General features: G+C 46.2%; 1 protein-coding gene across 2 annotated transcripts in view; it reads right to left on the reverse strand.

Annotated features, from left to right (window-relative positions):
• Window positions 1–15347, reverse strand: part of CEP104 (centrosomal protein 104) — a 29228-nt gene extending 13881 nt beyond the window's left edge. The window contains exons 1-9 of one of the 2 annotated variants that reach the window (XM_081199981.1): window positions 15192–15347; window positions 13287–13417; window positions 12853–13026; window positions 12176–12314; window positions 4497–4559; window positions 3961–4037; window positions 1915–2083; window positions 706–864; window positions 138–371 (exon numbers count right to left, since the gene is read on the reverse strand). In XM_081199981.1, coding sequence (XP_081056107.1) covers window positions 138–371; window positions 706–864; window positions 1915–2083; window positions 3961–4037; window positions 4497–4559; window positions 12176–12314; window positions 12853–13026; window positions 13287–13399 — 1128 coding nt within the window. In that variant the 5' untranslated portion in view covers window positions 13400–13417; window positions 15192–15347. Of the gene's footprint in view, window positions 1–137; window positions 372–705; window positions 865–1914; window positions 2084–3960; window positions 4038–4496; window positions 4560–12175; window positions 12315–12852; window positions 13027–13286; window positions 13418–15187 lie in introns of both variants that reach the window. The other variant, XM_081199980.1, reaches the window with a different exon arrangement.
• Window positions 15348–15471: the final 124 nt, after the last annotated feature.

Below are 15471 nucleotides of genomic sequence, written 5' to 3' on the forward strand. Positions count from 1 at the left end.
CTGAACTGAAAGCAGGCACAATTGCTCTCTGCCCTCAGAACAAAGCAGGAAGGCAAAAAAGAGACCACAGAAATATCCAGTGTCAGCTGTGTGCAGAAGGGCGTTAATCTGCAGGACACATGGAAAACTAGGCTTACGTTGATCTTTGGAAAAGCCTCGGTGGAGATGGGGGCCTGGGCAGCGGGAGGAGAGATGGCCTGAGCTGCAGCGGGCTCTGGAGAAGGAGCTTCTGGTGGCTTTTCAGGAGGAGGTGGCTCAGGACTCTCCGCTTCAGTTTTGTCCCACCGGGGTGAAAGCAGAGGCCTTTTCTGCTGGGGAGAAGTGGTGGGATAAGCCACAGGTTCCAGAGGCAAGTCGGGAGGCCGCCGGATCTGAGAGAACGAGAGAGAGAAGAAAAGTGCATCAAGAGAGATTTTGCCATGCAGCAATTGTGGGAGACACTTCCAGATGTCCTGGGATGATAACTCACCCCATCATTCCTGGCCACTGGTCATGGGAGCTGGGAGTCCAACAGTATCTGGGGCCATCCCTGTTATATCGCATCTCAACATACAGTAAAGCTTTGCTGCAATGGGAGCTGACTTCAGTGATGGCTCCTCTATACCCTAATCCCAAACCTCCCTCAATACTTCTGAACTGCATGGCAGGAAGAGCTGGGCAAGGTCAATCTCGTCCCTGTCGTGTCCTGCCAGGGACGTTGCTCACCAACAGATCTGGGTCGAGGAGATTGTGCAGCTCCAGCTGCTGGTACACTTTGAGGCGGTACTCCTCCATCTGCTGCTTCTTCTGCTTGGCGAGGTCATAGTCCTCCCGCTCGACGGCGCAGCGCTTCTCCACTTCGTAGCGGCCCAGCCGCTCGCCAACCTGGAAGAAGGGGGAGCTCAGAGGTCACTGCTAGAGCCTGGAATGGAACAATGGGCTTGCAAATTCTCTGCAGTGGACACAGCTTATCCCAAAGCCAAGAAGAGACAAGGAACCTTCTTCTCTTACTGTCATGCTGGTGTTAAGAGAGAGCTGGCGGGCTCTTTTGTAGTTTCCTTCAGATACATCTTTTTGGTCCCTCCATGCTTGAAAAAAAGAGTCAGCTCCCTAAACAGAAATAATATCCTTCTCTCCTAGATTTGATATTTCAGATCTTTAGAGCGAAAAGAAGGAAATGTCCCCATCTTGAAAATCCTTCCGGAGGAATGTTCTCAAACTCCAGGTTGCATCCTGCATTAAGTCAGAGTAGACCTGCTGGAATGAATGGATATGACAAACTTAGGTCCATTAGTTTCAAGGGGTCTTCTATGAGTAGGATGAATGAAGGCCCCTTGAAACTAATGGACCTAAGTTGGTAATATCCATTCATTCCAACAGGTCTACTCTGATTTAATGCAACTCTGTTTCTTGGCCTACCTTCCAAGGAGGCTGAAACTCCTAGCACAGGAAGGTTCTGGGGCATAATTGCCTCTTCATCCCTCCTGCATAAACTCTACAGGTGAAGGAAAAATGCTTTTTTAAAGAGGAAGAAATGAATGTGGAGGGCCTGAGGGGAAAAGGGCTCTTGTTTGGCTGTTGCTTTTATTAGTTTATGGGTGCTGCGTCTAAACAAGGAGGGCAAAGAGCCCAGTGGAACCAACTGATTTATTTTTGGCAGAGGTGAGGAACCTTTGGTTCCTCCAGAGGTTGTTGGGCTCCAACTGCCATCAGCCCTGGTCAGCATGGCCAATGGTCAGGGTTGAGGACGGGAGTTGTGCAACAACTTCTGCTGGGCCACTTGTGCTCTTCATCAGGCACAGGGTGCGCAATCCTCAGCGAGCAGGGAAATGTGTGTGATTACGAGTAACTGCTGACACTCCGCAAAAACCTCTGCTGCAAATAATCAAATCAGTTGGCTGTGTGTGGCCCTTCCCTACCGTGCTCTGGCCCTACCTTCTGCAGGTCTGCAATAGCTTGCTTGAGTTTCTTGGCATGGTCGTAATGCTCCTGGCGCACTGCTTCGTGCTTTTTCTCATCCAGCTTGCGGATTATCTGCGCCACCTCAGGATCTTGGTACATGTCAAAAGCCAGGTCATCCAGTGGTGAAATCAAATCTGGCTTCCTGGGAAGGAGATAACAGGGGCTTAGGGGAGCTGTTTAAGACACAGGATTTTATTTTATTTTTTTATTTGCAAGGGGATGGGGGAAATGAAATTCTGGCTGATAGCTAGGACACAGTGTAAGGCAGCTTCCTATGTTTCCGAGCCAGACCACTGGTCCTTCACTGACTGACAGAGGCTCTCCCAGGATTCAGGCAATAAGTTTCTTCCAGCCCGACCTGGAGTTGATGGGTTATTATTTATATATTTTAAAATGTATTTATGTACTGTTAAATCATAAAAGGGGACGCAGGTGGCGCTGTGGGTTAAACCACAGTGCCTAGGACTTGCCGATCAGAAGGTCGGCAGTTCGAATCCCTGCAACGGGGTGAGCTCCCGTTGCTTGGTCCCAGCTCCTGCCAACCTAGCAGTTCGAAAGCACAAAGTGCAAGTAGATAAATAGGTGCTGCTCCAGCGGGAAGGTACCGTAAATTTCGCTCCAAAACACGCACTTTTTTGCTCCGAGAAAGTAAGGGAAAATGCCTGTGCGTGTTAAGGAGCGAATGCACGGATCAGAGCCATGGCTGCCGTCAGTCAGGCAAAGCGGGAGCCACTTACACGCTCTACGAGGCTCTCACTTTGCTTTCTTTAAAGCGACCTGGAGCCAGGAAGGAGGGAGGGAAGGAGAGCCATAGCAGCAAAGCCGGCAGCAGCCGCTTACACGGGAGGAGGGAGAGACGCTAGCAAAGGTCTGCGCGCTCTCTAAACAGAGCAATGAGGCTGCAGAGAGACGGCAGGAAAGATAAAATTTAAGCAACCAGCAGCAAAATAAAACCAACCTCGAGCTCTGAGCCACGCAGTGAAAACCAGGAAGTAAAAAAAAGGGCTGGGGAGGGCATGAGGGAGAGGGGAAAACTTCGCAAATCCCCCGCGTCTCAGCTGATCGGCTGGGATGGAGCAGCTTGTTTTCAGGCAGGATAGATTTGAGCAATGTCTGGGTCCTAGTGCCCCTACCGCTTTTTTGTGCTCCATTCTATGGCGAATCCCCTGGATTCCAAGTCCTCCTCACTTGCTCAAATCTATTCCGCCTCAAAACAAGGAGCGGAAGGAAAAGGCTGCAAACTGTTAAATGGAAAAAAAAACCGAGGCACAGGGCAAATACCTTAAGTATACCTTTAAAGCAACAGTGCTCTTTCCCTCCCTCCTCCCCGCGGAAAAGCTCCTTGTCCCTTGAGTTCTTTTCCTTCCCTCCCCACTTAAAACATGGTTACAAAGCACGGATCCACATGGATCCTCAGGATTTTTGCATTGGGCTACCCCAAACTCACTGTCAGATCACATGTCTGTGGCCACAGCATGAACCATAAAAATCATACATCCACTGTTTCATTTAGAATATTTTTTCCTCGTTTTCCTCCTCTAAAAACTACATGCGTGTTATGGTCAGATGCGTGTTATAGAGCGAAAAATACGGTAAATGGCGTTTCCGTGTGCTGCTCTGGTTCGCCAGAAGCGGCTTAGTCATGCTGGCCACATGACCCGGAAGCTGTCTGCGGACAAACGCTGGCTCCCTCGGCCAATAAAGCGAGATGAGCGCCGCAAGCCCAGAGTCGGTCACGACTGGACCTAATGGTCAGGGGTCCCTTTACCCTTTAATCATAAAAAAAATCAAAGTGGTTTAAAACATTAAAAAGATTAAAACCAAACAATAAAAGCATTTAAAAAAGCTAGAACAACTTAAAAGCAAAAAGAAGTTTTTTTAAAAAACAAGCATCAATAAACCATTGTGGAAGGATGAACTCTTTTCTGCCTGAAGAGGCCTGGCAGAATAGAAAAGCTTTCAACTTGAACTTGGGACCTTCTGCTGTACTACTGAGCTGTGGCTCTTCCTCATCCTTACCCGGTGTATGTTCCATCCAAGGCCGAGTCATCTGGGTTGTTCCCAAGGTAATGGTCGATCAGCTTCTCTCTAGAAGACTTCGGAAAGATAAAAGTCAGGGGGCATCCCACAAATCACAATCGAGCCTACATCCAGGAATGGCAAGTGGTACCCTTTTAACACTATGTATGATATAATTAGATCCTATATACATATATTCTATTAATCTTTACTTTTTTAAAATTATTGCTTTTTCCTATGTTTTTAGCTGTTTCTACTTCAGCTGTAAGCTGCCTTGAATCCCTGTCCATAGGCTCTCTCTCATTTGCTTTCGTTAAATGAATAACGAGAGGAGGAACCTATCAGGTTGCGATTCCCAGCAACCAATCCTGATCTGAGGTGTACCACGGTTTTGCTCTTTGTCTGAACCAGCAGACTACAGCTTTCACCCGCCTTCTAAAAACCAGGACCGGAAAGGCATTATGACTGAACCACCCCCCTAACCAAAGGTAAAGGTGGTCCAGGGTTTCCCTCAGCTCATTACTTCATAAACTTACATGATTAGTGTCATTGCTGGCATCTGCAGGCTCTCCAATGATATTTATTGCTACAAGAGCAACCTAAAAGGAAAAGGAAAAATGGGCAGGCTTCCTTCTATGCCTTTTAAAAGAAGTGAAATTCTGCAGCAGGGAAAGCTCAGTGCTGTGACATAAATAATCAATGCAAATTGGGCCTGTTCCTGCTATTTTTACCTATTTTGCACATTTTTGTCTGGTTTTGCAATAGGGCAAAGAGCCCCACTCCTGGAAGATAGCAATCTGGTTTAAATGGCTCAGCTCTACCTACTCAGGCTGGCAGCAGGGGGTCTTTGCTAGCCCTACCTGAAAATATTGGTGAATTGAAACTGGGACCTTCTGCATGGAAAGCAGATGCTCCAACGCTGAGCTACAGTGCCATCTCCACCCCCAACCTCTTGAAAACTTATTCATCCAACCCCTGGGTCCTAAGATTCCTTTAGGACAGGGCTGGGGAATCTGTGGCCTGACAGATGTTGCTGGATAATAATCACTGGCCACAACCTCAGAATCTCTGGATCGAGCACACTGCATTTCCAGCACCCTTGATTCTGAGAAGCAAGGGTGCTGGAGATGTAGAAATGCCTTCTTTCATTCTTCCTCAAACTATCAGAATTCCTAAAGCGTTTTCAATTTTTGTTCCTCATTCGCTAAAAGTCATTTCTTTCTCCCCCAATGCATTCTCCAGTGTATTGAGCTGATGTTATTACAGTTCCTTTCTCATCTTTTTGCGAAGCTTACATCCATGTCCGTCAACAATAGAACTGTACACAATAAAAGCATACGCCCTGCTGGTGAGAGATAATCTAGACAAAAGGGAGGCTGAGTGCTATTGTGTGTTTTATTTACAGTCATACCTTGGGTTACAGAAGCTTCGGGTTGTGTGATTTCGGGTTACTTCCGAGTTTCGGTGCTTGCGCATGCGTAGAAGCGCTAAATTGTGCTTTACGCATAAGTGCCGAATCGTGACCCGCATGTGCGCAGAAGCGCTGCTGCGGGTTGCGAATGCTGTGGGTTGCGAATGTGCTTCCCGCATGGATCATGTTTGCAACCTGAGCATTCACCGTATTGCCATGGATTTGAATAGTGAAATAGCACCATCATGCTTTTTCATAATGATACAGATGGATAGCCGTGTTGGTCTGCCATAGTCAAAATAAAAAAATTCTTTCCTGTAGCACCTTAAAGACCAACTAAGTTAGTTCTTGGTATAAGCTTTCGTGTGCATGCAAGAAATACATTTTTTGGACACTACTATAAAAATACAGGATGGACGCATAGACACCACCTTATACCGTAAACCAACTGACCGACAAACATATCTACATGCCTCTAGCTACCATCCCAAACATACCAAACAGTCCATTGTATATAGCCAGGCACTACGTTACAGCCGCATCTGTTCCAATTCTACAGACAGAGACTCTCACCTAAGAGATCTACAGCAAACCTTTTCAGAACTAAAATACCCAGCAGATGAAGTTAGACAACAGATCAACAGAGCCAGACTGATACCCAGAGAGAACTTGCTGCAAGACAGACCCAAAAAAGAAAATAACAGAACACCACTAGTCATCACATACAGCTCCCAAGTTAAAACAGTTCAACGCATCATCAGAGATCTACAACCTCTCCTGGACAATGACAGTTCTCTTTCTCAAGCTCTGGGAGGAAGACCTTTCATTGCCTACAGACAGCCACCCAATCTTATCATGGAACCTTTGGAGTGTCAGGCATAGCCCTACTGGCTTTAGCCCATACGTAGCAGAGTTTTCCTGCACAGCGAGGAAGCTAGTTGCGGCAGTAATGACTAGTCAGCTAGACTCAGAAGAACTATTTACAGGATTTATTAAAAGGAAAAATAAAACCAGCAGAGTTTCTGCATACAAATAAAAGCAAAATAAACCCTCTCTTTCTCTCTCTCAAAACCATACACAGCACTTCTAACTCCTAACACACCTCACACCAAACTGTGCTAGCAATCCCTAGATAACAGAGTTGAGTGCTGCTCGTTAACCAATCAGAGTGAGTAGTTTCTAGGTCAAGCAGACCTGGGCTTTCTGCCAAGAGTAAATTGACACCAGCTGGAGTTAATTGGTGAAGCTAGAATCTGCAAGTTTCTCACGAGAACCAATTAACAGAAACTGAAACCGAAACTGAACACCCCCTCACAGATTCTGCTGAACAATTAACACCAAATACACCTATGTAGGAGATTATTTTTCCAGCAAACCTAAACCCTTGCACATTCGCTTGTTCTTTATCTTTGCCAATGGTTTAGTTAACACATCTGCTACATTTTCTTCACTTGACACATAAGTACAGGTGATTACATTGTCTTGTACACAGCAACGTACATTTTGGTATTTTACAGAGATATGTTTTGAACGCGATTTGAAACCCTCTGTTTTACTTAATGTTATACAAGCTTGATTATCAATGTAAACTTGTACTGGTTCTCCACAATTTACATTTAAATCTGCCAACAAATGCTTGAAATAAATCACCTCGTTGCACAATTCACTCAATGCGGCGTACTCTGATTCCGTTGATGACACACTTACAACGTCTTGCTTGCGTGACCGCCAGCTGATTAAAGCTCCACCGACCATTATGACTAGTCCTGTGACAGATTTTCTATCTGGCAAATTTCCCCAGTCACTATCACAGTAGCAACTCAACATTTCGTCCTCTGAAGAATTTAATTGTAACATATAGCCAATTGTCTGTTTGAGATATCTCAGAACTTGTTTTACCCCTTTCCAGGCATTTAGTGTGGGTTTTGAGACCAATCTACTTAATATGCCTACTGCATAGCTAATATCAGGTCTGGACCACTGTGCTATATACAATAAACTTCCAATTACAGAGTGATATACATCAGGATGTTCAAATTCAGGACTCTCATCTATATGAAGTGTTTTTATGAAACCTGGATCCATAGGCACCGCTGCCCCTTTGCAATCCTGCATCCTGTATGTAGTCAGTAGTTGTTTAACTTTGTTCTGCTGACTAATTAGGCAGCTGCCATCTTGGGCCCAGCACACTTCCAACCCTAGATATGTCCTAACCGGGCCTAAGTCTTTTGCACACCCACCTGCAGCATACAATCTTTGCCCCCTCAGGCGCTGCCACTGGTGTAAAAACCTTGTGCTCATTCAGAGAGGACATCTCTTCCTCCATTGCCTGTTTCCAGCGCTCTGCCTCCTCTTTTGGTAACTTTAACACCTCCTGAAAACTCTTGGGTTCTGCACTTACACTAAACACATTTGCAGTATCTGGGGAAAAACGCACCGGAGGCACTCCTTTGTTTTGTCTTTTAGATCTTCTGGGAGAAAATTTTTCTTCTGACCCACTTTCCTCCTCAGAACTACGACCTCTCTTTTGTTGCTTAGCAACTGGTCTTCCACTTTCTTGAGAGCTCTTATCTGAACTTTCCTCCCCCTCAGACTCTGACTCCCTGTGTCTACCTTCAGAGTCATGAAGCTCCTGGGAAGGTTCAAACCAAACCTCAGTATTGGCATGTAGTCTCTCCCAGCCACTATGTTCACAAAAACTGGCATTCCTGGAGATCACAATGCCATTTGTCCCTTCAGCAAAGCGGAAACCTTTTCCCAGCTCCTGGTAACCCACAAACACTAACTGTTTGGTCTTAGGATCTCCCTTCTTCCTCATTTGTTTCGGAATTAATACCCAGGCTTTTGATCCAAACACATGCAAATGGTCAATTTTAGGTTTTTTCTGAAACAATTTAAAGTACGGGGTTGTACCTATTGTTTGATGAAAGAGCCTATTTTGGAGATAACACGCGGTGAGCATGCTCTCCCCCCAATAAGACATGGGCAAATCAGCATCATCAAGCATGGCAAACATCATCTCTTGTAAAGATCTGTTTTTTCGCTCTGCAACGCCATTCTCCTCAGGGGAAAAAACGTTCGTTTTTCTATGCCCAATGCCACGCTTTTGTAACCAATCTTTAAAGGCATTTGACATAAATTCGCCACCTCTGTCCGTCTGAATCCTTCTGAGTTTAATGGACAGAAATCTTTCCACAGATGCCACCCAGCCTTTAAACTTAGTGAACACGTCACCCTTATTCTTCATGGGAAAAACCCAAGAATAACGCGTGGCGTCATCCACAATTGTTAGTGAAAAACGCGATCCACCCCTGCTTACAGCAAATGGACCAATTACATCCATGTGAACCAGCTGTAGCGGTGACTCACTAACTCTGTCACTTCTGGGGTAAGAGACTCTGTGGGTTTTAACCTTTTTACAAACATTACAATCAAGGTACTTGTTACAACTCTTTAAATTACCCCCATCAGCCAATTCAGACATTTTTAGTACACTTTTCCAGCAAGCATGCCCCATTTTCCTATGCAATAAGTGCACACAGTTGTCATGTATAGCTTTGTTATTCACTGCAGGCTGAGATTTACTGACTACTGCTGCAACTTGAGATCCTGCTTTAAGCCAAAACAAGCCTCCCTCTGACTTAGCAGTGCCTAAAATCTCACCAGCCTTCTTAATAATGCAACTGTCTCCTTCAAAATGCACTTTAAACCCAGCTTTTAGCAAACAATCTACAGACATCAGATTGCTCCTTAATGACGGCACACAAAGTACATTTTGCAGGCACTCACGAAGACAAGGAACAAAAACTGCACCCCCCGAAATCACTTCGGAAGTACTTCCGTCTGCTAGAGCCACCTGGCTGCGCTGTGCTGAGTTCTTGGAAACAAACAATTCATCTGAATTCACGATGTGGCGAGACGCTCCCGAATCGACCACCCAGACCGCTTGTTTCTCATCAGCAATCTTGACCTCGCCGGTCACCAGCTGAGCCGACTGTTTTCGTTTGAAGAATTTCTTTTTACGCTGCTGCTGCTGCTGATCTCGTCTCTGCTCCTGCACCGGCAACTGAGACTTGACCAACTCCGGACATTGTCGTTTTAGATGCGCTGAAGACCCACATCGGAAACAACGCCTAACAGCAAACGCTGACTCCTCACCAGTACGCTGCTCTTGCTCCACCTCTGGCACGGCATGAGAACTCCTTCCAAACCGCCCACCTGTAGAAGCCTCTGCAGCCACCGACCTTTCTTGCCTCTTCTGCCATTCTTCAATCAAACGCCCAGTAACGTAACTGACTGATAAATCACGCTCCTGTATGCCTTCTAGAGACAAAACTAAATTATCCCAGCTTTCCGGGAGAGAACTCAAAATAATAGCCACCTTCTCCTGCTGGTCTAATGCACAGTCTCTTTCCTGTAGCGCAGTAAACTTTAACTGTAAACTGTGTAGGTGTTCCTGCATTGTAACCCCAGGCTGTAACATTGCCTTGTACAATGCCTTGCGAACGAACAGCTTGGAAACCGCTGTCTCACGCACATGGAGTTCTTTAAGTGCTTGCCACACACCTCTAGCTGTCTTGATTCCCCTCACATACGGCAACTGGGAATCTTCCAGCCCCAAGACAATTGTGGCCCTTGCTCTTTGGTCTTTATCGAGGTCTTCATCATCAGGCTTCGCAGGAAACTTACTCACCACTTGCCAGAGACGATCCCTCTGCAGCACTGCCTGCATGCGTTCCGACCACAGCAAGTAATTGGAGTCATTCAGACGCTCAAAAGCCATCTGACCTGGTTGTGAGGTCATCTTGAGAGCGATGTCCCTGGAACCCGGAACCAGCTACTCACGACCACCGAGAGAGAAAACAGGAACCACAGCACCCAGCACTCACACGCTGCAGCTGTTGTCCTTGTGTCCACTGCGTCACCAGCTCACCACGGTCAGGAACCAGCCAGAGAACAACAACTTCTGGAACTACTGGAACCAACGCCGTTGATGCTGACACCACCGCAACTCAGGCTGGCAGTACAATGCCCATAACCTCATGGAACCTTTGGAGTGTCAGGCATAGCCCTACTGGCTTTAGCCCATACGTAGCAGAGTTTTCCTGCACAGCGAGGAAGCTAGTTGTGGCAGTAATGACTAGTCAGCTAGACTCAGAAGAACTATTTACAGGATTTATTAAAAGGAAAAATAAAACCAGCAGAGTTTCTGCATACAAATAAAAGCAAAATAAACCCTCTCTTTCTCTCTCTCAAAACCATACACAGCACTTCTAACTCCTAACACACCTCACACCAAACTGTGCTAGCAATCCCTAGATAACAGAGTTGAGTGCTGCTCGTTAACCAATCAGAGTGAGTAGTTTCTAGGTCAAGCAGACCTGGGCTTTCTGCCAAGAGTAAATTGACACCAGCTGGAGTTAATTGGTGAAGCTAGAATCTGCAAGTTTCTCACGAGAACCAATTAACAGAAACTGAAACCGAAACTGAACATCTTAAACAACTCCTAACCCACAATAATACTACAACCAGACTTAACACGGACACTGGCACCAGAGCCTGCAATAAACCCAGATGCCAACTTTGCTGCCACATACACCCGGACAACACCATTACTGGCCCCAACAACATCACACATACCATCTCGGGACTATTTAATTGCTCATCGTCTAACATTGTGTATGCCATCAAATGCCAACAGTGTCCTTCAGCTCTCTATATTGGACAAACAGGCCAAACCTTACGCCAAAGAATAAACGGACATAAATCTGACATCAAGAATCACAAAACAGAGAAACCAGTAGGAGAACACTTCAATCTCCCAGGACATTCTATACAAGATCTCAAAGTAGCTGTTTTACTACAAAGGAATTTCAGAAATAGACTGGAAAGAGAAGCTGCTGAATTGCAACTCATTACCAAACTTAAAACAATGGAGAGACCTGGTCTGAACAGAGACATTGGATTCTTATCTCATTATACATGACTAAACCATTTCTCACCTTCCCACCCCTTGCCTTTTCCTGTAAGACCTATTACAGTCGTTAAGAGTCGTCAACAGGCTCATCAGGCTCATCTCAGCTATCTGCCAATCTCCGATTCCCACCACCCTTCTGAGTAATACCCCTCCCCACCTTCTCTATATATAGAAGGATCTGGCAACTTCTGTTTCAGTGTATCTGAAGAAGTGTGCATGCACACGAAAGCTTATACCAAGAACTAACTTAGTTGGTCTTTAAGGTGCTACAGGAAGGAATTTTTTTATTTTCATAATGATGACACTGAACTCCTAAAATCTGAAGAGAAGTCCTGAGTCCTTTGAAAGTCTGGCTGCCAGTATTTTAAAAACTAATTCTGCAAAAGTTGCCATCTCAGGTGTTGTGACCTCATGTGATCCTCCACACTGAAGACCTCATCACAGATTTTGGAGTGGGCAACAGGCAGGTGGGGTTTCCCATGCAATTCTGCGGACGTTTACTCAAAAATAAACCCCACTGTATTCAATGGGGTTTACTTCCAGGTAAGTGTGCAAGGCAGTGCACTTTTAGTCAGACAACACTCAATGGGTCAAGCATTGTCTTGCTGAAAAGAGGTTGGGTGGAGGCCTTGCATGAGGGCAAGCATTAGCCATGAGAGCTGTGCAGAAAAGCTGGGATCTGCAAACAAAACAGCAATTGGCTCCCAAACAGAGAAATCGAAACCTCACAGCTACTTCAAAAGCTGTGCCTTCCTTGGGTAGAGATTCATTTTTCAGAAAGACGAGTAAAACATGAAGTACCCCCTCGGCCTTTTGGTTCATTTTACCTGACTGTACAGGTTGTACCTATTGACATAGTTTTTGTGGAACGTCAACTTTAGGTATTGGCCAACAGCATCTACGTAGACCGATTTCAGTTCTCGCGCCTTGTAGCCAGTTTTCTCATTATTTGAGAGAGACACGTAACTGCGAGGGGTGGGCGGAGAAAAAAAAAGACAATATTATACGTGATCACAGTGATCACATTTAAAACATCAAGGACAGACATCCTGGTACTGACATGTGCATTGTGCGCCCCAAAATAAAAACACGGCGAGTCCAAGACTTTATTCTCTGAATAAAGGTGTGCCTGAAATGAACAGCAGCAGAAAACAAGCTTGCTCTGTATGGTACAGCCCTTCTAGAAAGGCTTATTATCCTGAATCCAGATGCCCCCCCCCGACACCTGCCCTGTGATCAGAACCCTAAAACCAAGAGTGAAGAAAATGGAACTAACTTGCTTGAACTTGTGTGTGCTTCCACGGGGTAACTTGGGATGTGTAAGAAACATTGATCCCCTGAATGGATGTGGCTTATTAGAAAACCCTGTAAGAATCCACGCAGTGTCCCTGCTGCTTCTGCCCAGTAGAAGCTCACCAGCTCCTCTACCTTAAGAAACAACTTGCTTGCCCCAAGCAAACAAGGAACTGAGCCTTGGCTCATCTTGCAGAGAAGGGAGACTTACCCGAGCCTTCGGAACCTCTCTGATTTGTATGGTGCAAAATATTCAGGCAGGTTCTCGCTGATGTAGAATTCAATCTTGCTAGAAATCATGTACTGGTGAGCCAGCAACTGCAGTTTTCGAATCCTACATCGCTCCACCATCTGAAGGACGATTTCTTGGGGATACTGGCAGAGCCTGGAATGAAAGAAACGTCCCAAGCGCTTCAGCACCCCAAGCCAAAGTTCTTATGTTCCCGGCTCCTAAGTAATCGTTCCCTTCCCCCCATGCAGCTCAACTGTGATGGACAGAAACTACGCTCTTAAAATCAAAGGCGAGGGCCTCAGGATTCTAGCAAGGCCCCATCTAGAGGTGCCAGGGAAACTGCATGCAACCCACAAGCCTGACAATGCTAAACCTGGCAAAGTGCTTCCTAAAATTTCTGTCACTTACAGTACCTTGGTGACCTCCAGCCATTGATGGTTGGGGCGTGGACCATCAGTTCTTTTGCACTGAAGCCATCCTCATGCCCTGATGAACTTACAACAATAAACCCAATCTTGTGCGGCATCCTGCCCTCTTGAACTAACTGGAAAAAAGAAAGATGCTTTATAATTATATGTATTTTTGCATGGCACGGAGAAAGTGGTTAGATTCCCCCGCCCTCCTTCTCCCGTAGCACTAGAACTCAGGAGCATCCAATGAAGCTGAATGCTGGAAAATTCAGGTCAGATCAAAGAAAAGTTATTCACACATTGCGTAGTTACAAACTACGGAGCTTGCTTCCACAGGAGGCAGAGGTAGCCACTGACTTGTGGGTGGATTTGAAATATAAGATAAAACTTACAGAGGAGAAGTCTACGAAATATTATGAATGGCTACTAGGCATTAGGGCTATGCTTTTCTGTCACTGTCAGAGGCACCATGCCTCTGAACCCTAGCTGCTAGAAACCACAGGAGAGTGCTCTTGTGCTTGATCCTGCTTGCAGGTTTCTTACAGTTATCTGTGAGATCAGGATGCTGGACTAGATGAGTCATTGGCCTGATCCAGCAGGCTCTTCTTATTTTCTTAAAAATAATTCAACATTCTTTTAGGGTAAGACATGCAAAATTATGGATTTTTAACAACTGAAGTTTGAGATTATATTCTGCAAGTTAAGAATGCAAGAGCACCACTGCCAGATGAGACCAAAGGTCCACATGGTCAAGCACTTTGGCCAACCAGTTGCCTCTCAGAATCCCAGAAGCACAAGACAAGCTTGCAGGCTATTAGGAAGCATCAGGCTAGCCAATTTGGGCAGTGGGATGCTGAGTTAGGTGAGCCTTTGCTCTGACTCGGCAAGGTTCGTCTTACATTCTTATGAATGTTTAGATAAACTAATAAAGGATACAGCATAGTCAACTGACCCTCAAAGCCAGATCTTGTGGGTAGACAATTCCATGGGCTAACAATGTAAAACCTGAATATGTTTTAAAAGAAAAAGTTCCTCAGGGGTACAAAATGTGGCTTCTGGATTTCCAGATTGATTGACAATAACTTGCCATGCAGCACAGATGATAAACATCTGTGACCTCCCCCAGATATTGTTCCATCACCTTGGTCATGTTGACTGCTGGGAGTCCAACAGCATCTGGGGAGCCACAGGCTCTTATATGACTTGTTCACCCAGTATATGTGTATCGTAAGTTCTTAATCACTGTTGCACCTGTGAGCTGCATTTTGCATTTCTGGGAGGCAAATAATGTTGAAACATGCCAGGAAGGCATAAACCATGAGGCAGTGTGGCGTAGTGGCCAGAGTGTCAGGCTAGGACCTGGGAGAGACCAGGATTCAAATCTCCACACTTGGCCATGAAGCTTCCAGGGTAACCTTGGTGAGGGAGGAGGCAGTTGCTGCCTTTCAGCCTAACCCACCTCACAAGGCTGCTGTGGGAATAGCAGGGGGGGGGGGGAAGGAGACCCATAAGCCCGGGTTCAAATCCCCACTCATTTATTGGCTGTGCATGAAGCTCCCTGGATGTTGCCCTGGGCACTTAGCCACTGCCTCTCAGCCTAGCCTACCTCGCAGGGTTGTTGTGGGGACTAAATGAGGAGGGGGAAAACTTTGAGCTCCTTGGAGGGAAAAAATGTGGGATATAAATGCAATGAAATAAATATATAAATGCCCACGCACATTTCACCCCCAAACCTCTATTATGGTCGCCTCCCACCCCCACCCCCACCTAAGGATGAGGGAGGGGCCGACACCTTCCTCCCCCTCCCCCAAAGGGAGGGGCCTCTAAGGGGAACAAGAAGCGCGGCCTTCCCTCCCCACCCCTCTTCGCTTTGTCTCTTTCTTTCTCTCTTCCATTCTTCCTACCTACTTTATTCCGGCTCCATCACTAGGGCCACTGCTCTCCTAGCAACCACTTGGACGCTACTGCGCAGGCGCGAGCCGAGCGGCGGGGCGGAGACTAAAAAGAGATCAAGGCTATCCGAGGAAGCCGACGCGCCAAACGGAAGTTCCGGTGAAAAACAATGGCACGCGGCCATTGGGCTCGCCAGCAAGCGCGGTCTCGCTCTCTTTAGCGCGGCGGCGCTCTGCCCTTTCGCCTCTCTACTGCTTCGCACCCTTTCCGCCCCTGCGCTGTTAGGTAGAGGAAG

The sequence above is a fragment of the Podarcis bocagei genome (assembly GCF_964188305.1).
Source record: "Podarcis bocagei genome assembly, chromosome: 7".
Lineage (NCBI taxonomy): Eukaryota > Metazoa > Chordata > Lepidosauria > Squamata > Lacertidae > Podarcis > Podarcis bocagei.